The sequence below is a fragment of the Ixodes scapularis genome, unplaced genomic scaffold (assembly GCF_016920785.2).
Source record: "Ixodes scapularis isolate PalLabHiFi unplaced genomic scaffold, ASM1692078v2 ptg000712l_1__unscaffolded, whole genome shotgun sequence".
Taxonomy (NCBI): Eukaryota; Metazoa; Arthropoda; class Arachnida; order Ixodida; family Ixodidae; genus Ixodes; species Ixodes scapularis.
In genome coordinates this window covers 1,260,835-1,286,297 of record NW_024610026.1, presented here as the reverse complement: position 1 = coordinate 1,286,297, position 25,463 = coordinate 1,260,835, and the positions used below count along the sequence as shown (strand labels likewise).

The 25,463-nt window shown below is 46.0% G+C and overlaps 1 protein-coding gene across 1 annotated transcript in view; it reads right to left on the bottom strand.

Annotated features, from left to right (window-relative positions):
• The window catches only part of LOC120839938, a gene marked incomplete at its 3' end in the record, with an annotated part of 208,837 nt that extends 203,447 nt beyond the window's left edge, over positions 1-5,390 (bottom strand). The window contains exon 1 of the mRNA XM_042287971.1: positions 5,324-5,390. Coding sequence (XP_042143905.1) covers positions 5,324-5,384 — 61 coding nt within the window. The remainder of the gene's footprint in view (positions 1-5,323) is intronic.
• Positions 5,391-25,463: the final 20,073 nt, after the last annotated feature.

Here is a 25,463-nt window from a genome sequence, read left to right as displayed (position 1 = left end):
AAAGCGAAGCAGCGCAAAAGCTGCGGGTTTTTATGTTTCAGGATAATTTTGTTGCGCATCCCATACAGAAATATCAGGTCATGTCGTCATCCAACCGCTCACAGTCAACGTGACATTTATTATTTTGTAGACCTGGAGTTTATTCACGAACTGAGGCAAATAGGGTTACTCGGTTCCTCTTTGAACAGAAACAAAATTGGGTATCAGAAATATTGATCAACAACGGTATACTCCTGAGTAAAGCTGAAAGCTGAGCTAATTGGTACTCGTTATACATGGTGAACCAAAACAGCTCAAAAGACAAGGACAAAAGAGGAACATAGACAACAGGAAACGCGCTGACTCGCATCTACTCGTTACTTTACTTATCGAAACGATAGAAGAAAACGCACAACGCACACAGACACTTAGAGAAAAGAAAAAAAGAAAACAAGCAGGGCATCACACATTCACAAGCACAACTTTCACCCGTGGTAGTTGGTCACTGCGGCACGCGCTGGCCCTTGATAATCATTTTCAAGAACTCCAGCTTGTTCCTAGACAACACCAGCGACGCTAAGCTTATGCGCATTTTTCGCCCACTGTGGATGTGAAATGCTTAAAGTACTTAGCGTGTCATCTTGTCATTGTGCCCTTTAACGGTTGGAACAGGCGGTCTTTACAGTGAGCCGACAGGTGGCCTCCCACAGTAACTCCTAGTAAAGACCCTTGATAAAGGTGCCAACCCCTGTTGATGTAACGTGCAAGACACGTGCTACGAGGGGGGGCTCCACCGCCATTCTCTTCCAAAGGCCACTCATTTTAGCGCTACGCCCCCGTTTGCTTCCAAGGGCGTCCAAGACACGGGCTTCGTACACTGGCACATTCGACGCTACTTGTAAAGCAAACGCAAAGACATTGACGGGCTTTAGCTCCCAGATAATACCTCTGTTTTCGTAGCCTATCGTTCAGGCTGCGTCCCATCTGCTCAACGTAAATGCGGCCACAGGAGAGTGGTAATTTATACAGTACCCCCATAGCCCATGGAACCATCGGAGTAGCGAGCTTCTCACAGCACTCGTTCCCCGCTATTCCCTTTGCCATTCGCCTTAACTCTTAAACAAACCTTAATTCTTTTTTTTTCTTTTCTTTTTGCGGGGCAGAAGCAAAATTGCATGGGTTCCCACCGGCTGCATACATTTTTGTTTTAAGTGTGTAAGATTCTGTATAAATAGGGGATTGAAGGTAAACTTTGTCCCAGCGGCTGCATACATTTTGTTTGAAGTGTGTGAGATCCTGTGTAAATAGGGGATTGAATGTAAACTTTAGGGCAGCGTTCTGCCTGGTTAGGAATAGTCACTAGATGAAAACAGGAACTCTGACGAAAAGTTTAATAAACAGTAACCCGAAGTATCAAGACCATTATGGTCCTTTTTCACGGGAAAGTGACAGAAAGAACCGTCGCTCACCCGTGAACGAGAGACCAAACTCTTTTCGAAACGCTGGGTTACTGTTTGATTAACTTTTGCTTAAAGTCTCTTTAGGAGGGATGACGACTGGTCACTTCTTTTCTACAACAACTAATGTTTTAGTCGTTTTGAAATTTCCGTATTTTTTTCTGCCCCGCAAGGTTTGTGGCAGCACCTGCCCGTGGCGCGTTTTAAACCCTGCCGAATTTGATTCGTAAATTACGACGGAGCTTGGCGCAAATCGAAGTAAGCGCGCTACGTCCTTTCCTTTCAATCGTCGGTGAGTGCATGCGGCGAGGTTGGCGAGGTCGCCGGGCCGGCCAAATCGTCCAGTGGGATCAGTTCAGATGCGTCGGTTGTTTACGCGGGATTGTGACCGCTAAAACAGTCCTGCCTCACCTGGATTAGGAGTGTGGAAAAGGGACAAATCGAAAGCACCGATATCGATCCTCAGCTTAAGAACGACAAAATGTAAAGGCGTCAAGTTTGTTTCGGCGATCTATGCGATTAGCAATTAAGGGGGTTTTTCGTAGATAATGACGGTGATACATCGTTGGTGATGCATCGGAATAAAGAAAAAAAAAACAGCTCAAACAAAACGTCAGATTAGTAGAAGAGTATACACACAGAGAAGGCGTTATATTTTTCTACTGGTACGTCGTTTTCATGCGTTGTTTTTTCATTCCGATGCATCACCAACTAGCCCAGATTTTTACGCTTCTACAGTTCAGAATGATACTAGTAAATTCGGTGAACAACGAAGAAAGATAATACTGCTCCGCGAATGTAGATTCGGTAATTACAATGAACGTTTCATAGAGGTTCTGTGTAGTGCGATTGTAGTTATTACATATGACATGTAGGGATTAGTTTTGAACAGGTGATAGTTGCGAAGTCAGGTATTCCATGCCAAATCCCCAGTCGGCTGCTGCGCTATCAAATGAAGGTCCTATCACTGACTTATACAGAAGAAGTATAAAGGATGATGCTTAGAATGTCGTATTACTTGTTTTTAGTTTATTGCGGTCTTTCACAGGAATAACACTGCGCTCAGCTCACCAAGTACACAAAGGGGAATTATTCTGCATTTGATCTCGATCTTTCTTTTTCTGCGAGCGGAATAGCAATTCTGTGATCGATGCGATGATGTGTTGGCGACGCATTATTTGGCGATTTTATCGGGACGTGGCTCGACCAATTGAAGATTAAAATCGGTTTCCTAAAAGTCTGTAATGTGTTGCCGTGAAGTTTGAAAAGGCGGGAAACCTTTCTATGCACAGCGGAAGCACACCACACACTTGCCGGAAAACTCCATCACCTTTGACTGGGAACACATGAGTCATTTGGAAAACCTTCCGCCTACATGACTCAAGCACTGCCAGTCAAAGGTGATGAGCTTTCTAGGCAAGATGATCGACAAACCAGATGTGGCTCGAGCCCCGCACGAAGAGAGAGACATAAACCGCGTTCCTTCGGTAATGAATGTTTTCAGCTACACACAAGGCTGCTGGAAGGTCCTGCATGTGGGTGACAACTTCTCAGAATTAAAAGCAAAAAGGCAACAAATGACGTCTGCAAATATGAAGGCGAAAGCCTTATATGTCCCATTACTCGAAGAAGGGTGGACGTTGTCCCCGAAATATGGCCATAAAAATACATCATCAAGCACGCGCCGCTCAAGGTCCAAAGTGGATGCGCCTCAGAAATAAAAGAGAAGCACAGCAACGCACCTGCTTCATCCCGGAAGCCATGACGTCGGCGGGGGCGCCGCGCCTACGCAGTGGTGGAGCGTGACGTCACCGCCGGAGCGCCGTGTGCAAAACGAATACGTGGCGCTCTGCTTGTAGGAATGCGCTGCGTGTAGGAATGCTTTCGCATTCCTAGGCGTAAGCAGCATAAGTGTCTGCGATATGTTCTTTAATCCGCCCTTGTCAACGTGTATGGCCGAAAACATATTCACCGGTATATTTTGATCCGAACTGTGAATACAGAGCCTTTATTATGAATACCGACTTTTTTTACAGCGAAGCTGTATACCTCTACCAGCCAAGGAAATTTTCGTGTCGTTGGCGTTGTAAGCAAGAAAACTCCCGGCGAACAAGTGAAGGCAATACAGAATATCTGCTTTGAAATGAGGCATACAGCACAAAGCTCAGAATCCGTTTCAATAAGGAAAACCACAAAAGACACATCAAAACCACATCATGGATAATAAGGCGCGTGTCAACAATAGGAACACCCTCCCACGCGTTCCGGTAAAAAGTAAGTTTGCAGCTGCTTCGGAAGGGGTTGGCGTCAGTCGAAGCCCTCGTGAGAAGTGCAAATCGATCGCATAATGAATCATAATGGCGCTTGCGAACACTGCGAAGCACGTGCCTTCTTCCCGCGTGTGTTGCCCGGTAAAGATTACGGTTGAGTAAGCTGCTTCGAGTGGAAAAGTACTCAAAAGCATGGAAATCACGTAGTGACGTCACCACGCTTTCATATATAAAAGGGAGACCGGTCTTAACAAAGAATATCTCTGCAGTGAGAAGCGAAAATCTCAGTGTGTATCGCCCTGATCATAAAGTAGTTGTGAATGTCGTTCTGAAGTAATAAAGCCTGTGGTTAAGTACATTTAACTTGTCTCTGGTTTCACTCTGTGTAGAGCCACGTGTGTGAATTTTCAAGTGACATCGCAATGGGTAATTGTCGCCGAGGTCGTTTACATCTTCTCTGTCCAACCACCTTCAAAGCGTGAATTAGAGCCACATTTTGTTTTTCACTGGCAGCCGAGTAGGCTGGGGTCCTGTGAAATTTGAAAGCACAAGCAGTTAACGTTGTGCTAAAGAAATATGGGGCTCCGTTTTTACCGTCAAAACCGAAACAGAAATAAAAAAAAAAAATACATATTCCGTTCAAAATTCATGGGGTAAGGAAGGGAATACGGTTATCGTAATCTAATAAGGCCATGCATTTGGAATCCCACTATATGAATTCACTGGGCTACGATGAGTCAATGGTTAGAATATCGATTACGTTAGAGATATGAGAAAAGTATAGTTTAGATGCTAAGATAGTTTGCACTTGCAGATAATATGGGTGTTCTGGTTATATGTTTTCAATGTATGCGTACTCTAGTTACAATCTTTAACCAGTAGCTTTTTCTTTGAATAAAAGCGAGATGCAGCAATATTCCATTGTTTGCGTTATTATTTCTTGAAGCAGCGGAAGACTGCATGCTAACTTATCATGACAGCGAAACGCACAATGAACAGTGGCTTCTTGTCTAGAACTGCATAAGCGGTGGCCGTTTATTTTTCCCTGTGCCTCAACACAGTCGTTTTTTCTTCTCACTCGCTCCACAATCGCACGAAGAGATAGCGGTACTAACATTTAAGGAGCGAAATCGCCTTAGCCCCCAAGATGCTAAAAACACCATGACTTTCAGGCAGGGGAATTTGTACACGCAGGCTGTTTTTCAAGCGATGAGCCGAGCAATTTTCCGATATCTTCTAAATAAATACCAAAAACTTTAAGCAATTAAAGATATCCTTAAAAGTAATGTTGACGGATTACTGAATTTAAAGAAAACAGACTCAACGAGCGGTCACCAAGCTTCCCATACTTTAAATGGAACAAAATAACCGCTTTAAACCTTGACTTCGCTTGGCATCGAAAAAAAATATTGATTGTTTATAACAAGCGGATTTGAAAGAAATTAATGACAAAAATACAAATTATTCGATTTTAAGATCGAATGAATCATAAAACACACACACAGACTTATTAAAGAAAAAACGTTTTCGCAAGAACTGTTTGCTGATAGAGTTTGAGAAATAAATGTCAATCTTATTTGCTACATATCCATTTGATTAATTCTTAATACCACTCACCGCAATCGACGTTTACGTAAATACTTGCGCAAAGGAACGCCAGCCGATAACCGTTAAGCATAGTGATCAATATCTGTAATACAAAAACCACACAATTAAATTTTACATAAGCAAAGGGTTTAAATATATCTAATCAGTTTACACTCACTTTTTTTAGTGATTCGGTCTCTGACTGCGAAAGCACAAGCAACCTTTCAAAAAGAAACTGCTACATGCCGCTTCGGTTAAGGTACTTCCCTCAAGATACAATGATTCTGCGATTTTACAACGTGTAATATGACGTAAAAGGTATTTTAAACGATAACTCTCTAAAAACTAAACTTCCTTCAGACAAACTTTTATCACAATTATAAAGGGCAGTTAGAAAATGTTGAGTATTAATCGCACCTAAATCTAAAGAGCAAACTTAATGGATCAAGTTTACTTCGAGTTTTTGTTTTTTGTCAAGACAGCGGTTTTTATGACCAAACTTAAAGCAGCATCTAAAGAAAGAATTTAAAAATTCGTAGTGTAAAAACTTTTTTTAAGGATGGAAGTAGTCCCGCCACGAAAGCAAGTGCCCGCGTAGCGTATCCAAATACCTGTACTTGCGACAGATTTTTTCTGCGAACTACTTCGGTTAAATATAAACTTTTCTCTTAACACCTCGGTGAAGGCTACACACTTGGGTCCATAAAAACAGGCGCTGTCTTTGAGCTTCGCAGACTGTGAAACTGTTGACCACAAACGCCGTCAGCCATGTTCATTAACATTTGATACCATAGCAGAAAATACAATCTGGTTATATTTTTGAAAAACAAAAATTCCTCTATCTATATATTGTTTCTAAAACAAAACGAAAAAGACAAATGAAAGAGTACCGGTGCACGCAGAAACAATTTTACCACGAACATTTTAGACTTCAATCATCTCTCCAACCAAGGATAGCCGAGAAATGGAGTGTAGCTAGATACGGTCCTCGGCGGAGCCTAGAGGTGTCTACCTCCACCTAAATTACGTCTAGCTGTGTAAGTATTTCGCGAAAACAAATTAGTTTCCGCGTAAAAAAGTCCAGAAAAAGTACGTTTCCCAAATCGCCGTTTAAGGAACAATTTTTGTTTTAATATCAGTGTCCCTTTAAGGTTAATAACATTATTAACACAAACAGGCAGGCTTCACTTTGTTCTTTATCTCCCCAAGTCTGTTTTACCAAGTCTATCAAGTTTGCTCATACATAATAACATGCTTTCAAATGTGATTGTAAAGTTTTGATATTAGTTTTCGATTCATGGCGACGTGGTTTTGCAATACATTCGATAGCTAGACAAAATTTTCACAAGCTCGGTGTTCCTTAAGCTCGAGACAAATCGCGTCAACATAGAAGGCGAACGATGAGCAAAAACATCGCTCACCCGGTTCTAAGGAGTACAGCGAGCATGGCAAGAGTGGGGAAACAAGTTGAGAATAATATTTATTAAAACAGCGGCCAATGTGGTGGATAGGAAATTCAATTTTCTAATAAGAAACCGTGATGGGGTCTAACAATATTTATTATGAGGTGAGCCTTACCTGTTTCTGGAAGCTCCTCGGAAACGAAATCCTCAAGCACGTCGTCTTGTGAATGAACGAGACTCGCCGAAGGGGGGAATCGTCACATATATACAACTCAGTCTAACCAAGAACAACGCAAAGCTACTTCCGGACAGAAGACAAAGAAATCAAATGGGTAGAGAGTTGAGTCAAGAGCAACGTACGAACACCTTTGGAGAAAGCATGTGTTTTATGGTTTAATTGTTATTACCACGGCGATTCCGTAAGACAGTCTTAACCAAAAAAATCAAAAGTTATCTTACAAAGGTCAACGTACTGGCATGGCGAAGTGCTGGCGGCGAGTGAATAAAAATAAAAAAGAATAAAATATTAAAATTTCCGTGAATAAGAAAAAGACACCATTTGGATGAACAGTCGGTGCTTTGAATTGATACATGTGCGTCGTCTCAAATTACTGCATGATTCTTGCGTAGTTCACGAGTTTGTATGGCTACGCGCCGATCAATGTCATTTTAAAACATAAGTCGTCTTATTCGACCTTTGAAAAACAGAACATAAGTCGACGTGATGGTAATCTACGAAGAACTCATGCACTAGGCACGAGCTTGCTGAACGTTACTGGTCAACATCATTTCGCAAGACCTTTTGTAAGCAGTGCAATAGGATTTAATTCGAGAACATGAACAGTATTTCCATGGTTTGAAGTGGTTGTCTAACGGAGAGGTTACATAATAGAAAACGGACTTTTTTGACTGCGATGGATTGGGGAAGCAGAGAAGCTTAGTTGCAAAAGATGATTTATGAACGGTTGGAAAGTGGACCAGTCTTTCAGTTTATTGACGTTAGGCTGCACTGTAAAAATTGCTTCCCGAAATTCACGTCATGAAACAAGCAAGGTAGCACCGTACTGAAAGAAAATACACATGCTGGGATTATATATTCAGTCATTATTATAAAATATCAAAGAACATGATAACATTCACATGTGCTCCTCTTTTTTAAGTTTTTGGTTTTTTCATACTAATAATAATATTAATGATATAAATTTAATATTCATAATAATATTAGCCTGTTGCAAAACGCTAGTGGAAACAAAAAGGTAGCCTATACACTTTCATCACGATCCATGATATATTATTAACGTCATAGATGCAAATATTACGGTTCCTTCATCTTGCCGTCGTGCTTAAGAGAGTCGCCATACATGCAGCCATTGAACTTCCACTTAAGTGCCATCACACTTACATTCGTCAACACGGAGTTATATTTCACTAACGTGCCATCATCAGTTCGCCACTGCAAATAAGCGACCCCTATGTTTACAACGAAGCGCCGATATGATTTGGCCGGCTTCCTTTAGCACTACTGTAACCTTGCGTAAGACGTTTTCGGTGACATTCCACCGACGTTATTTTTTATGTTTGAAACTTGCTTCAAGTTCTGAAATTTTTGCGTTGCATGTAGTTCGGTCCACAGAAATCCTACCTCCTCCGTGCATCGATCAACCACCGTGTAGCAGCCTAACATCAGCCACATCGAGGTTATTCGCAAGGGTGAAATCTAAACAGCGTCATTGAGTTTGTTGCGTCCGCGGAACACCCTGCAGAAACTTTAGTCTGGTGACTGCTGAGCCGCCGCCCACCAAAACTCGGCTGCCTCGGTGACGGTGCCAGATCTGACCAAAGCGGTAGCGAGTCTCACCTCCTTTTCATTTAGTATTTTGCTTTTCTTTCTCACCTATGGTAGCACTCCTCTCAATGCTAACAATGAGGGAGCTCAAAATTTTTGAAGTCAGAACATTAGAAGATATAAACCGTGCCGATAAACGAGGCTTCAGAAAAAAAAAAAAAAACTGATTTTGTGACACGTACTTTAAATACCTGCCGGATATCAAGCGATGGTGCCAAACTGGACATTCAAGTGATATTAGATCCGAATTTCGGCGGGTAGTGGCACAATACTGCCAAGTACCTTCGGATGGCTTCGGAACGGAACGGATGACATGTTGCCATCGTGTTTTGAACGCTTATCAAATTTAAGGTTGTCCTGGAGCGCGTGAAAGGGCACATCACAGAAATGCTAAACTTCGGCAGGCCTTTGGGCTTCCGTTGGCACTTTTAGAACATATTTGGTGATCGTGAGGCAAATAAAAAAAGCCAAACTCTGGCACGTCCGGAACTCTAGATTACTATTTACTTTGGCAGTCATGGCTAAAGTACGGCAATTGCTTCGGCACTCATGTCGCGGACCAGAGAAAAGCCAAACTTTGGCATGTTCGAAATCCCCGAATTGCGCGTTACTGTTCCGGTTATGGCTCAAGTAGGGCACGTTCTTCGGAACTCCTGTAGGTGACAAGAGGAAAGCCAAACTTTAGCGCGCCTTATAATCGGTTACAAGTCAAGAAGGTAGTGGCAAATGCACCTCAAAGCGAATCTTTTTTTCCTCCACTACCAAACACGTTTCATCGTTTCTCTGACGTCACGACCTGGGACAACCAATCTTTTTCTTGCAAATAAATAGTTCCAATATGAATGTCGGACAGCTTTTCCACGACTCCAGTATCTTGCAGCACTAATTAACGTACGTCACGCAGTAACGATACACGATCGCATGCCGGTACGATACTCATCCAGATCGAAACACAGGGGTGGAAATTGAGCCCAGGATTCTGGGTTCTCCAGCGCGAGCTTTCGCTCCACGCGCTCCGAGCTGCTGTGCGCTAGCCCACTCGACCACAGATCCCCGCCTCCCTGCCCGTGCCCGTGCCGCTAGCCTGGAGTTAAAGACCCTAGGCTAGCGGTCGGACTGCACTGGCTAAATTTATCATCTACAGCTGGGAGACTCGTTGTCTCTTGGGGCAGACCAAGTTCTAGGCTGTACAAACGCACACACAACCCAATTTGTTCTTTCAGCAATAACTCTGCTCTTTACCGCGGTTTTACACTTACCCGAGCGTAAGTCGCTAAGTCCTAACTGCGTCAACACTTACTCGCAATATGTTCTGCGTGCCAGCGTGAGGATCTGGTGATAGCATTTAAAATCGAAAAGTTTGCTGTAGGCGTGAGGCTTACCATCGTACGTCGGACACCGTCTGTTTTTTTCGTCTTCCTCAAATGGCGTCGCAGCATTGTGAAGCGAAGCAACTACGAAAAATACTGAAATACTGCGTCGCAGCATTCTTCGCAGTTGCTTCCGTGGAGCAACCTTAAAATGCAGTGATCACCAAACTCTTTTTATATTTGTAGTTGGCTGTGTGGGATGGATATGAGCGAACCGCCAGCACAGTGAGCGTCTTCACCCGATTTTGACTTGTACCTTTGCTGGTGTTAATAAATAGTCTGTCGACTAAAATTCGAAGCAGTATCTATTCATCTGTGAACCGTGGCATCCTTGTCAAGTTTCCGCGTCTCAATCAACTGCACGGTAATGTATGACTTCAATATTACCCTCGAATGCAATCTCATTCGCAATAGTGAGGTATTATATATACGTGGCATACCACTTATATATATCCAGTGTTACAAACATTTAGTTTTTTTGTAACACTGGCTTGTAATAGAATGTTATAAACATTCAATTTATATTGTTTTGAACGTTAAGAGGCTGATGTCTTCTTTCGAAAAAAATTCACAAGATTTGAGGGAAGCAGATTCGGTTCTCTAAAATTTTTCTAAATATTTTGCCTGCTCTCAGAGGGCATCTCAGTCATATGTTTATGCTTCGAAACACGGGCACATCACGCGTGTGCCCCTTCAACCCCTAAGGTTTGACCGGCGAATACGCACAACTTTCTGAATTTACTTAGATGAGACGTTTGTTTACACTATTCAATTGCTGCGATGGTTTAAAATGTGTGACAACTGAAAAGTTTGTAAATAAATATTGATTGCAAGTGCGGCTACCCTTAAAATCATGATTTGTGGCTTTCTTATACGAGAAATATTTCTTTGAACAAAATATTCAAAAACATACGGAATACTCATATCTCCTCATCTTAGTCCGAATGCAAACGGCACAATGGTTTGTCTTGTGGTCGGCTTGCCTTGCTGCATACCCGACCCGGAGGAATAACACGGAGCCAACGGTTTCAACAACAAAAAAACTACATTTAATTGGACATGGACAAGACAATTAACATTGCTACCGGCGGCGCCTGAGTCCAGGCAGCGACTCCCTGTGCGCCGCCTCTGACCCTCCTTATCAAGGCGGCGCACGCGATGTGCGCGTGGCCGGCGTGGCGTCGCCGCCACGCGGGAAAACTTCGCCACCTGTGCCCCGCAATCGGGCAACTGGGCTGGGTGGCCACCAGGGCCCGTTTGCTCGAAGCGCTAACCGCGGCTAAAGTTAGCCGCAGTACCTAGGAGAGGGATTTTGAAATCACGTGACTGGCTCGGTAGGGATACGGGGAAACATGGCGGTGCCCCGGTGAATGAGCGCCGCTCGCTTTGGAACTAATATGTCGTTATAGCTGCCAGATCGGGCGCGTTAGCCAGCAACGAACGGTGCAGAAGGCTTTCGCTTTGCCTTACCTCACTTAAATCGCAAAGCATGAGCAATGACCTCGCCGCATCGTTTAGATCGTCTTTCGATTTTGGCCATTCCTAAGCCTAAAGGAACGCAATAATTGTCGGCAACGTCTTTGGAAAGCGCATTGGCCGGGGATTTGTAGCACATAAAAGCAGGCAGCGTCCCAATAGACCTTTTTCGAAATTACCCAACCATCGAGGAGAACGCTGGAAGTGTAATCCTACGGTCCGCGCGCGCTCTCCTTCCTCTTATAAAAGATTTGAAATAAATAAACATAATAATGGCGAATTCCATGGGCGTTTTGGAGCGAGCCGGGATCAGTTGACCAAATCCGGACTGGAGCACACGATCCGAACGGGGTCGCGCCGCCTACGGAACTCCAGTGGAACATGACCATAGGTCCGGGATCGGCGGATGCTTTCCCTCATTCACCTGCCCGGTAAACTCCTTTCCGCGGCCGCCGCAATCGTTTTGAAGACGTTTTCGCAATCGCGGCGCTAACACGTGTTCGACGCACGAGCGGCGGGAGTGGCTCAGGCGCTTCTAGCAAAGATTGCCGGAATGCCCGTAATGCGGCAAATACCTTCTCTTCTCCTTCCTGGAAAACGAACCGGCTGTGGAGCGAAGGGGTAAGCAAGCGGCCATGACGAATAGGTGAGCGGCGTTTGGCAACTTCCTGTTCCTCAGTAAATTTTGCTTCACTCTTGACAAACGACGGCAATGAGCTGCGAGCCTGTGCAGGCATACTTCTGAAACATGCAGGCTGCAGTTTTCAAGACCAAGCTTAGAGAGTCTTGCAAATCATCGTCGTCGTTTGTCAAGAGCTAAATAAAATTTTCTAAAGAACCGGAGGTTGCCAAACGCCGCTTACTTATTCTTCTGATGTCGAGACAATCTAGGAGACCAGCCCGCGACGTGCTTCTTCTTCTTCTGAGGCGAGATGGGCGAGATCAGGCGAGATGCCCCACGAGAAAGGAGGTCACGTGTGTGCGCCGAGGGCTGGCCTGGCTGGCTTCCGGTTGAATCCGCCGAAATCGCGGGAGCGACTTTTCTCGGATCCAGATCGAGATCTGGAGCGGGGGCTAATCCAAGACGACCAGTGAAACAAGTCGGTCTCGACCCCGATCGCCCAGTGAAATAGGCTCGCTCCAGAAAGGTCGATCCCGGCGCGCTCCAAAGCGACCAGTGGAATTTGCCGTAAGGCTTTGACGAACGCGCGTGCAAGGCAAAATTTGTTTTAGAGTTTTTGCTTTAGAACAATTACTACTGCAGACGACAGCACGTGCAACGCGTGTAACTACACTCGTATAGCATGCACCTTGGTTCGTGCTAAATTTAAAAGAAAAGGTCGATTAAGATGCTGTCTGCTTTTGTGTTCTATCAATACCCGGCCGATTGAGTCAAGGCAATCCACTTTCCAAAGACGTTGCCATGCCGACAATTATCGCGTTTATTTCGGCTTAGAAATAACCAGATTTGAAAGACTATCTAAAAAATCCGGCGAGGTCATTGCTCGCTTTGCGATTTAAGTGAGGGAAGGCAAAGCGAAAGCCTCCTGCACCATTCGTTGCTGACTAACGCGTCCGATATTGCTGCTAGAACGACATAATAGGGAGTTTTCGTAGACCATGTTTCCTCCTCCGCTAAGCCCTCCGCAACGAAGAAGCTGCTACTGCGCCTGCGCGCCGATAGCCTAGCTTGACTGTAGAGTTCCGGGTATCGTAGCGGGTTGCGGAAGGCCTTGCGGGACGGCGAAAACGGGGCACTGCCATGTTTCCCCGCATCCCTATCGAGTCAGTCACGTGATTTCAAAATCCCTCTCCTAGGCACTGCGGCTAACTTTAGCCGCGGTTAGCGCTTCGAATAAACGGGCCCAGGGTGCTCACACCCCCCCCCCCCCCCCTCAAGCTTCGTCCGTCATGTTGACGAAGAAGACGTTCTTTTGGGGCGTCCGGGGGTGGATGTCGGTGCTGGGCGGACTGTCGTTGCTAGTCCGGCCGGCGCCTGCTGGACGAGCGCGATGGCGAGTTGGAGGTCCCGCTCGCCGCGTTGGTGGACGCACGCGATGCGTTCGGCGTCCGCTCTCCCCAGCTCCTTGGTCACATGCTGCTCTTTATGTAGCGGCTCGGTGAGCTCCAGCATGTCGCTTGAGCTCCTTGTTCTGGATCAGGGCTCGGCTGGCGGCCACCTTGTTGCTCTGGACCGTCCCTGGCTCGCCGATGTCCTTGGTGGCCCGGTGCACCATGAGACCGGCCGCCGTGTCGTTCAGATGGTGGGTGTGGTGACGGTGTTCTCCATGAGCCAGCTCCACAGAAAAATAAGGAAGCAGACGACATGGGGCTCAGTTGAGGGTTGACCCTGGCGTTATCTTCGCTACCCTTCCAGAAATTTCAAAATAACGGCTCTGAGGTGGGTACACAATCTTCTCCCCCCCTTGAAATGGGGGCAAGTCGGTGGAAGTAGAAAACTACGCCCAAAATGCGAGAGAGGCGAAGTCAAGGGGAAAAAAAAGGTTCCTCTCTGTTTGGTGACACTGATGTCGCAGGTTTATACCACCGCCTTGGTGGAAACAACGGGGTTTCCGGAACGGGACTGCGGTCAGTGTCGTTCCGGTCCTGCGAGGAATCTTCGTCTTCTGCTTGGAAAAATCGTTTAAGGTCGGTGACATGAACAAGTCTGGTTTCTTCGCTAGACTCAGAGTGAACTAGTTTGTAAGTGAGTGGTGAGCACTTTTCACGCACGCGAAACGGACGTTCCCACCTGTTTGCGAGGGAGGCTGCGAAGCCTCGAGCGGCGTCACTCAGTGGGTGAGTACGCCGAAGTACAAAATCTCCCACCTCGAACTGAGTGTCATGTCGCCCCTGGTTGTACTGTTCTGCCTGCTGTACTCGGGCGACGTCGAGATTTTCTCTGGCCTTTCGAAGGTTATCGGAGAAGCGCTTTCGCAGGTCCTCTGCGAACTTCACGTAGGGGCGAAGCCTTCCTCCAGACTCTTATAGAAAGGAGACTGTTAAAATGCGGGAACGCGAGCTTCTAGCCAAAATTCAATTGGGCAGGAATGAGACCCGTTGACCGATTAGTGGTCGCACGGATTGCGAATGCCAGCTCGGGCGGTTTCGCGTCCCAGTCCTTGTGGCGGTCTGTGTAGGTCACTAATATCATCTTAAAGTTCCGATTTACCCTTTCCGTGATGTTTGCGTGTGGGTGATACGGGGAAGTTCTTTTGTGCCTAATTCCCAGCACCGCGCAAGCGTCCACGAACACCTTACTTGTTAGGAGGCATTATCGCTCACAAGTTGTGCAGGAAAGTCGAACCTAGCGAATGTTTCAAGTAGACACTCCCAGATTTTTTGCGAATCTAGCTTCCGCAAAGAAAATAACTCAACCCACTTAGTGAAGTGGTCGGTTACCACGAACAAGTACAGCAACAAATCTGCCAAGGGCTCTGACTCACAATTGGTTGCATGAGGCCGGGGGGATAACCACCACGTGGTTTTGCCTTCTGGCACACCGAGCAGCTATGAGCGTATCGGAGCACATCCTGCCTCATGCCTGGGCAGGTAGCAATTTGGGATAACTTTCCGTAAGTCTTGCTTCCACTGCTGTGTCCTGCCAAGGTAGAGTCATGCATGTATCGGATGAAAAGCTTACGTAGCTTGCGGGGTATCACGGTCCGAAACGCCGAGCCATCCGGATCGTCGTCGGCCCGGGGGATGTAGCGCAGCAGGAGGCCGCCGTCGCTCATCAAGTAGGAATCAAACTCCTCGTCACTTGGGCGGTCGACTGGACCTCTTGCGGCCCGCCAAGTGTACACGCGTTGGCAGAGCCCGTCATCCAGCTGCGCCTTGCGAAGCTCCTCGCGGCTCACCACTGTACCCCACCGGGAATCTGGGGATCCCCGTGTCGTGGCCGCGACGGTCACCAAGCCATGGGTACCCTGCAAGTGTTTCTCAGGAAGTGGAGCACGAGAGAGCGCATCAGCAACTTTGTTAGTTGACCCCGGGCGGTACACAATGGAGTAGTCGTACTGTTTTAGCGTAAGCGCCCAACGAGCAAGACGTCCAGTCGGATTCTTAAGTCCCCTTAGCCATGATAGCGCTAAGTGATCAGATTGAGTCTGGAACGTTACGCCATCTAGTTACATATCGGAGCGCTTCAAAGCATGAATAATGGCCAGGCATTCACGTTCTCCGACACTGTAGTTGCGCTCAGCTGGAGTTAGCGTGTGGCTCGTGAAAGCAACTGGCCGAAGCACACCGCCATATTCCTGTAGCAAGACAGCACTCAGGCCACAGTCGGGTGCATCTGTCTGCAGAACGAACGGCTTGTTCAAGTCTGGGAGCTGTAAACAAGCGTTGTCAGTCACGGCTTTTGAAAGGGCTGCGAATGGACATTGTTGTTGTTCGCCCCAACACCGCTTGACGCCTTTCTTTAGAAGGTGAATAAGCGGTTGGGATATCTCGGAACAGTTTGGAATGAAATCCCGGTAGAACGCAAGCATTCCGAGGTATCTCTGTAGGCTCTTTACGTCATGTGCGCCTGGGTATTCCGTTAGCGCGCGCAACTAATCTTTGCTGCGGCGGAGCATGCCATTATCCACAACGAATGCAAGGAGGTTAATCTTGGGCGCGGCCAACTGAACCTTTCCGGGATGAATCGTGAGCCCAGCATTACGCATTCGCTTAAGTACAATGCGAAGGTGTTCGACATGCTCGTCAATAGTTCTTGAGAGAACAACCATGTCATCCATGTATGCCATGGCAAATTCGAACTTCCGAGTTCCCGAGTACAATATCCATGAGGCGTTGAAAACTGGCTGGTGAGTTAGAGAAGCCGAACGGCAGTCGGGTGAACTCGAACAACTATCTGTGGCAGATGAAAGCCGTTTTCGGAACGTCTGATGGGTGAATCTTGATGTGAAGAAACCCGCGACTGCAATCCAGCGTTGTAAACACGGTCGTGTTACCGAGCGCGTACATCACGGAGGAAATGCTTTGGAAAGGGTTGCTGTCTCGTACGGATACATCGTTAAGTCGCCTGTAATCCACCCAGAGTCTGGCTGTTCCGTCTTTTTTTCGGAGCGAGAACGACGGGGAACGCCCAGGGTCTCTTCGACTCACGTACTGAACCGGTGTCGATCATTTCCTCGAGCGCCGCATCAAGGAGTGCCCTTTTGTGGGCGCTGATCGGTCGAGGGCTGCACCTCCGAGGCGGCGCGTCACCAGTTTCAATGCGGTGCAGCAGAATGTCAGTCTTTCCAGGTGTTTCCGTGAACATCGGTGAGAAAGATTGCAGGACGGCTTGCAGCTCCTTCTTCTGCTGGCTGCTCAGCGGGACACTTTCGCAACGATTCTCGAACACCGGCAGGCAAGATGTCCGGCACCATATTTCTACAATGCTCGGATAACTAATCTTCCCGACCCCGTGTCAAGAATTGGGCACACCTACAATTCCTCTTTTACAGACACTATTGATATATTTATCAGTTACACACCGGAGTTCATCAAAGCGCTAAAGGTTAACACAACCTAAAGTTTGCTAACCATTTTTTGCACTTGATTGAGTTGCTCAGAACCAAATTTTATACTGTCGCTTTCCTTTCCTTTCGCTATTGTGGTGGTATACCATAGAGAATTTATGTGACATATGTGATTTGTTTTAAGTGCTTTTATTGTTTACTGTTTGTTTGTTGTGTGTAGTGTAATGTTTTCATGTTTCCTGAGGGTACCCGTACCAAGACCGCTAAGGTTGTTCCTGGGCACTTCAATAAAAGCATTGATTGACTGATTGATAAATTTATTATTATTATTGATATTATTATTAGAGCTCAGCTCTTACGCGCCTGTTTGCGAGGTTCAGCAGCGTCCACGTAGCCACGCGCGTTGTATCATGGGACGTCACAGTTTTCCCGCTAAATTTAGCGGGGAAACTGGATTAATTTTGAGGTCACGTGATGTCAATTTCCCCGCTAAATTTAACGGAAATTTGCGCTAAATTTAGCGGAAATTTGCGCTAAATTTAGCGAGAAATTGAGCTAAACTTTCCTGCTAAATGGGAGGGGAGGAGGATAGGTGGAAGGGTGGGTACGGAGGGCATACCCTTTCCACCGTACCCTCCCGTCCTCCTTCTCAAGAGCCGCGCTATAATTTCGCATTACAATAAGTCGTGAACCTGTTTATTTTTTATTGCATTTATGCTAAAAGTTGGAGGGGTTATAATGGCTACGCCTGACGAGATGAACATTCCTTGTAATCGAAATATTTGAGAACTCTATGGGATATCATCATCATCGTCCCCGAAAGCGGTTCTTTTTTTTCGGCAGCTCTGCTGGTTTGAACTTGTACTGGCTTTCTTTTGAAACATAAGGCGCCAGCGAGCTGTTTGTGACTCAGGAAGTTTCTGGCATCACCGCAAGCACAAGCCTTGGTCGGATTCACGGTGTAAGATACACTCTTTAGGTGAGGACACGGCGGGGTTAAACGCGCGACGCGAGGAATCGGATAGTGTTCCTTCGACGGGCATCCGAAAGGCTGCATCATTCCGCGGCCACCGTGCCCGCGGCCGACAGTGACGCCGGCGGCCAAACGGCGAAACTGTGTGAGAGCGAAAAAATGATCTCGTTGCCATGACACCCCGGTACACCGTGGTCTTTCTGCACGTGCGACAACCTCGCTGGAGCTCTGCGCGTGTGGTACATGAGCCGGCACGAGCCGTCTTGTACGTGCCCACGGGTCGACGAGTCACCTGCCGGCGCCGCTTGAAACCATAGTGAGAGAGAGTGAAGAGCGAACTTTATCGGGCACGTCGCGAGGAGCGCGCAGTCCTCACCTGAAGAGTATTATCTTACACCGTGGTCAGATTGATGTCATCTACCTCTTTACTGACCACCTCACACTAAGTAGGCCTAAGCGGTTTCGAGGCTTGACCAGACTTCCCTTCTGGAACGCTCGTCGTGCGCGAGCTCTGCTCGAGCGACGATCTTCACGGTGAGCGAAACAGCTCGCGCCGGCCTGCTCAACACCTCTCTCCAACTCAAGTGACACGGAAGCGCTGTATTGCATACCGTCTTCTACACTTCTACAATGTCTCCTCCACTCCAGTGCGCGCAACGGAACGAGAATGAATGACGGTCGGCACATATCCTGCGCCGACTGTGCAGCATTATACCATCTGGGGAAGCTTTGCTCCGGTATAGCACACTACATTCAACACAATCGGTGCTGGAAAACGAAAGGCCTGACGTTGGCGTGTGTGCAGACCACAGCAAAGCGGATATGAGTCTCGCAGTTAGGCAGATTCATCGCAATGCGCGTCTCCTGTCACTATGGAACATTTTCGATCTCTTGAAACGTTGACACCCTCCTCGAGTTTCCAACACAAATGAAGCAACTGCTAACCTTGAAGCCGGTAGTCGAGAGCCTGAAATCGGCATTAACGGAGGTTCAGGAGTCTATTGCCTTTCTCTCGGCTAAGTTCGACTCTGAGCTGTCGACAGCCACCACCAACGCAGCAGCTATGAAAGAAACCACATCACTAACAACAGTGGTAACAGAGCAATGTCACATCATCGAGCACCTGCTAGAAGAACTCAGTGACAGTGAACAGTACAGTCATCTCTCAAATCTCGAGATACGTGGACTTCCTTAATGACATTCAGCCTAATGACATAGTGGCAGTGCATCGCCTCCCTTCTGGACGCGATGGCCCTCCAGTTGTTCCGGGTTAGATTGGCATCCGTATCACTAAAAAAGCAGTGGAATTGCCACTCGAGACGGGATAACCACCACTCCAAATAATGGACGAACAATTTCATCGATGTTCAGAGTTTTCTTCTTTTCAACGTCTCTTGAGCCCAGCCAACGATAATGCTCTTGGCTTATTATATGTGAATATTAGGAGTATTCGTAAATATTGGGAGCAGTTTGTAATAACTGTAAACAGTGTGATGTCGGAAATTGATGTTTTTGTGCTAACAGTTATCAATTTTAAAGAAAAGTTTGTAGTGCAAGTTAGATGCCAGAATATAAATCATTTTTTTCTTACACGACCAACAGGTTGAGGAGGAGCAATAGCAATATTTGTTAAAGACTCATGATGTACTGAAAAACTTGATGCAAATGCTTTTCTTTGCGAGTCTTCGTTACTAAGGTTATAGAATTCTGAGGGGTCGTTGTTTCTATTGGCACATTACAGACCTTCGTCATCTAATGCTTTGAACGTTTTGGAGGAACTCCAGAGGTACACATGGTAAATTTTTGTCTGTCGGCATGTGTATGGTAGATGATTTTGATATTGACACCCTTCACCCCATTAACTTCCTTGTTTTTGATTATCTGAAATTGTTAGCGTAGTTTGGTCTAGAGGAACTGATTCTAGATCCGACACGAGATGGTCTTCTAGGTGATCATATTGTTGCTTTATATCTTGACCATATTACCGTACGAGTTACAAATATCGTTGCGCAATAAGCTGTAATAGAGCAAAACTAGACGACGATTACTTTGTTGCGTGTCAACTTACATCAAAACATAGTCTTAAAACAAAGACAGAAAAGACAAAAAGAGTTGAAATAATTGATGAAGCAAAGATTGGTAAGTTAGTTAAGGCCTGTAATTGGGACATGTTTTGTGCATTTACAACCTCGATGAACTTTGCAGTACGTTCAGAAACCGATTGGGCTCGTTCAGTGAGCAATCCAAAAAGATTGTTACTGTGAGGCGGCGTCAAAAAGCACAAGTGTTTTAACAGGTGATATCTTGTTATGAATTAAGTATAAAGACGATCTATGGGCTAAATGCTGGCGTTTTCCTAGAAATGTTCAACTAAAGATAGTGTTCTGCGCTACGCAATACCTTGCAAATACGCTTATCCCATGTGCAAAAAGAGAGATAATTTTTAAGCTAAATTCAAATATTCGTGAAACTTGACGTTTTATAAATCATTTGCGTGGCACGGGTGTTAGGAGGTACATCGATGACTCACTCGAAAAAATATTTGACCTTAGTACGACAGTGGATGAAGATTTCAAGAAGTCTTTCGCTAAAGTTTCTGGAGTAGCGCCTTAGAATGTTTCCTAGGGTTTCCTTCCTCAAAATTACCGAGCTTGATCTACGAACTTGGCTCTTCAATTTCAAAGCAAACAAGGCGCCTGGCCTAAATAGCATCAGTGCAGAAGACCTGCATCTATATTAATGGATTATGGGACTTCTTTCACTTCCAATAAAGCCAGAATTTACGAGATCACCAGATTGGCCGGAATTTACCGTGATTTTTCTTTCTCTTTTCGGACGTCTATGAAAGGCACTTAGGAGGAGGCCTCCTATGGAAGGCACTTAGAAGTCACTTAGGTAACAATTGAAGTGGTTAGTTCATATAGACCTGAAGGTTCTATGTATCTATTTAACAGGATTGATATCAGTCAAACAATTTGCACAGCTGTAGACAAACGCGATCAGACCACATAAGAACAATCGAGTTCTTTGTCGCAAAAGATATCTTTCAAGGTACTCAAAATGCCGCTGGAAAAATTCCTAGACGTACGGTAACTACACTATTAAAACCGCGCAGGTACACCACACGGACACACACACGTACACTGTCAGTAGCACGTTTAGCGAAAACCACGAACGCACAGAACGAACATCCGCCGCCGTTGAGAAATCACCGGCACAGTCACGATGTCGTCCCTGATGTCGTCGCCGCGAGTGCACCAGGCGGACACATACACACTCTCAGTAGCACGCTCAGCGAAAACTACGAACGCGCGGAACGAACATCCGCCTCCATTGAGAAATCACGGTCACAGTCACCATGTCGTCTCTGTTGTCTTCGCCGCGGGTATACCAGGCGGACACATACATATCAGTAGCACGATTAGCGAAAACCACGAACGCGCGAAACGAACATCCGCCGACGTTGAGAAATCTTGGGCACAGTCTTTTTCGATCGCTGGATGCTTCTCAAGACAGACGGACAAAGAGGCGTAAGAAACAGGTCACTGAAAAATATTTTCTTTTCATCTGCACACCCCGCTGCTTTGGAAGATGCAGGTCGCACACATGGAACGAGAAGCGGAGACTGATCGTCTGTTCCTGGCCGGCCGTTGCTCGTTGACGGACAAAGAAACCGGTTTTCTTTAAAAAAAGTCACCAAAACGATCTTCTCGCATTTTCCCCACGAACCCAATGTGAGGGAGAGAGGATGCGTGGGGACTCGTTCTTGGTGCGAGGCACCATAATGGACCTTTTTCCAGTAAGCGTCTGCGCACGCGCACACCCTTTCCACTTGACCTTGACCGCCCTTTCGCCATTTTTGGGGGGCACTGTTTTCTTGCGACACTAATCTGTTCCTATGGGAGAAGGCGAGTTCGGTTGCCCTCCATTTGTAGTAGGCGGCGAAACCGTCATGGGGCACTCCTTACTGGAAAAAGGTCCATTACACACCCAGTAACCGGCTCGTCTCGGCTTCCCCCTCCCCTTGCGTCGGCTTCGAGGGAAGTTCGGTAAACAGGGAGGCGAGTCACCCGCTTCGGGTAAGATTTCTAGCAAAACCGGGTCGTCTGGTAAACGAAAGTGGCTGCTTGTGACATTCCAGCGAAATCTGGAAACCAGATGCCGGTGAAATTCCAGCGAAATCTGTTAGCCGGCAAGTAATCTAGCAAAGACTGGTAAACTAGTTTCGGATGAAAACGGGTGTAAGTGCCCACCTTTTTGGATCGTCAAAACAGTTCGCTGCACGCACTTCTTGAGGATTTCAACGTCGTCTCGAGCTAAAACTCCTACTCACGAGAATGCCACCCGAGCAGTCGCGTACCCGCTCTGGCGCCGACCTTTGCCTGTCGCAAAAAGCAAGTTGCCGGTGATCGCTGCCCACCATTTTGGATCATCAAAACAGTTCGTTGCACGTACTTCTTGCAGGATTGCAACGTCGTCGCGTGCTAAAACACGCGCTCACGAGAATGCCACTGCATTGGCGGCCACCATTACAAACTCAGTCTCCCTGCTCGTCTTGGCTTCCTTGCCTTCAGCCGTTCCCCTTGCGTCGGCTTCCAGTGAAGTTCGGTGTTCGTCAAACGAGAGTGGCTTCCGGTAGGATTCCAGCGACGGGTAATCGAAAATGGTTTTGGCAAACCTTCCAGCGAAAGTGGCTGCCGGTAATATTTCCACCAGACTGGTAAACTACGCTGGTTCCTGGCGAAAATGAATGGAAATTAACTCGTTTGCACCAAATGACACGGGAAGTTTTTGCCGGATTTTAACCGAAAGTGACTCCGGTAACACGTTCACCGAAATCCGGTAACTGAAAGTGGCGGCCGGTAATATTTCCACTAAAAACTGGTAAACTACGCTGGTTTCTGGTGAAAATGAGTGGAAATTAACCCGTTTCCACCGAATGTCACTGGAAGCTTTCGCCGGTTTTTTCAATGGGGGTGAGCACAAAAAGCTTGACAATTACCGCCTAATTTCTATTTTACCCTGCATAGTCCAGATCTGGGAAAAATATATCCTTCAAATTATGACGAGGTTTGTTAATTGCTTTAACATTCTATCGTCAACCCAATATGGGTTTGTCAGTGGACGTGGGACTTAGCCACTTCTAGAAGATTTTGCTGATGAATTGAATCGTACGTTTGAAAAGCATCAGGTTGCTTGCGCACTTTTTATTGATATTGCAACGACATACAGTGAGTCCTATTTTATTAACACAATTGTAAAACATTGGATTCCGCGACCAATTCCTTTCACTACTTCAAAACTTTTTGTCGGGAAGGACACAACGAGTTTTCATAGGTAATAGCCGAGGCTCCAAAGTTAGCTTAAAAGCTGGGGTTCCTCAGGAAACCGTTTCGTAACCTCTCCTTTTTAACATCTTTGTAAGGGATATGTTCAAAGCAGTTTCGTCGTGTAAATTGTTTCAATAGGCTGATGACACGGTATTGCTATCACAACACCCTTATAATATTCCAGGAATCGCTTTACTCTAAGATGATTGTCACCTGCATGGCTGGTGTAGCGCTAATTGTTTCGAGATAAATATACATAAAAATAAGCTTGTTTGCTTTTATATCCCACTTAAACTTATAACTACCGATCATCCACTTTACATGCATACATCTGGGAGTACACCCTGCAACTGTTGTCCTGTGTCTTATGTGAATCAAATCAACTACCTAGGAATGCAATTAAAGGGTGACTTGTCTGGGAAGGCCCACTTTTCACAACTTTGCAGAAAGCTGCGAAAAGTATCCTGTTTGCTGTGGATTACCAAATCTTTCATACCTATATCAACCAAAAAGACAATATCTCACGCTTTAGCATACAGTGTATTACACTACGGGATAACTATTTTAGGTCATAACCCAGGACTACGGGGCAAAAGAATTGACTGTTTTGAAAGGAATATTTAAAAGCATTGTTTACGGTGCGGTGTCACAAACCGAAGAAGAAGTTCTAACAGGCTTGGGTTTGCATTTTTTTAATCCTTTACTTGTATACACGGTTGTTCTAAAATTCTTCTGGAGCGATACTTTTGAGATAACTCCTGTCCTATGTACCTCTTTGGCGTGTTGAGCGGTTTGAAGCGCTTTTCGCAGAAACAAAGTACGGAAAAAGAGTGCGAAATATTTACGTTCCGTTTATTTTCAACAATTTACAAGACGATATCTATGTGTGTGGACTCTTTAAAAAAGTTGAAAGAAACACTTCAAAGTGTTAGGGAGAAATTGTGACTGTACATTTTTTGTGCATATGTGGAATCACCATTATCGCCGACATTGTTCTGTATCTGTAGTTGAGTTTGAGTTTTAAACTTCTTGTTTGTGGGGACTCTTTCAAGCAAGAACTGTAGGGTGCTGTCCCACAAGCCTCTTCTGCCTGTGACAGACCGGTGTATCTGCCTTGTTAAATGCGTGTACAAATAAAGTTGTTATTAATATTAATATTATTATTATTATTATTAATTTTAGAGAGCAGCTCGTGCGCGCCCGTTTCCGGGTTCAGCAGCATCCACGTAACCACGCGCGTTGCATTATGGACGTCACAATTTTCGCGCGAAATCTCGCGGGGAAACTGGATTGGTGTTGAGGTCACGTGATGTCAATCTCCCCGGTAAATTTACCATGGAAATTTTCGCTGAATTTAGCGGGAAATTAATCGAAAATTTCCTGCTAAATCGGAGGGGAGGAGGAGAGGTGAAGGGAAGGGTACGGAGGGGCATACCCTCTACTGCGTACCCTCCCCTCCTCCTCCTCAAGAGCGGCGCTCTAATTTCGCATCACAAAGAATTGTAAACCTCTTTCCTTTTTTATTGCATTCATGCTAAAACTGGGTGCGACGGCAAAGCGGCGTGCTGAATCTTGGTCAAGTTAAGCGGCACTCGAAGGCATACGCTACAGTGCGAGCCAACGCAGCGAGCGCGAATGGCAAAATCACAGCGCACTCGGCTCTTGCGTCGCGATTGTTGATTCAGAGCTCTGCCTAGCCCTATGACATGTGCGCGGGTGCTCATAAACTGCTCCTCTTGACTGCACGGGGGTCAAATAAACCAAAATAAACAGCTAACAACGCGAGAGAAATCGGTAGCAAGGGTAGTATTCACCCGGGGAACGACGGGCGAAGCGGCGTGTTGTCCGTCAGCACTCCCGTCGAAAAAGGCAAAATAAAGGCACAAATGGTATATTGATGCAAAAATATTGCGCACAGAAGAGAATAGGAACACTTAGAAGCAATAAGAAATACACTGAAATAGGTAATGGAATCGAAAAACAGGGGATTAAGAGGAGGCAAGCGACAAGGCAATGCGATCTGGAGGCAGAGCGGTAAGGCGAGAGACAGTCTCTCCCACAATTCCTCGCGCGCGGAACGGGGCGCTTGGGAAAATTGCAAAGTGTCTATTGAAAGCACGTCCCGTGGAATCGCCCTATGGGAAAACTTTCTAGCTAGCATTATGACTCTGAATAAAACAGACACACAAACAGTCTTCCAGCAAAGAACAGGCGATTTACAACGCGGGCTCCTTGTTCTGAGGGTCTATGTCAGTCGACTGCGCTTGGTTGTGGGTTTTATTCTCAGTGAGATGGAAAATC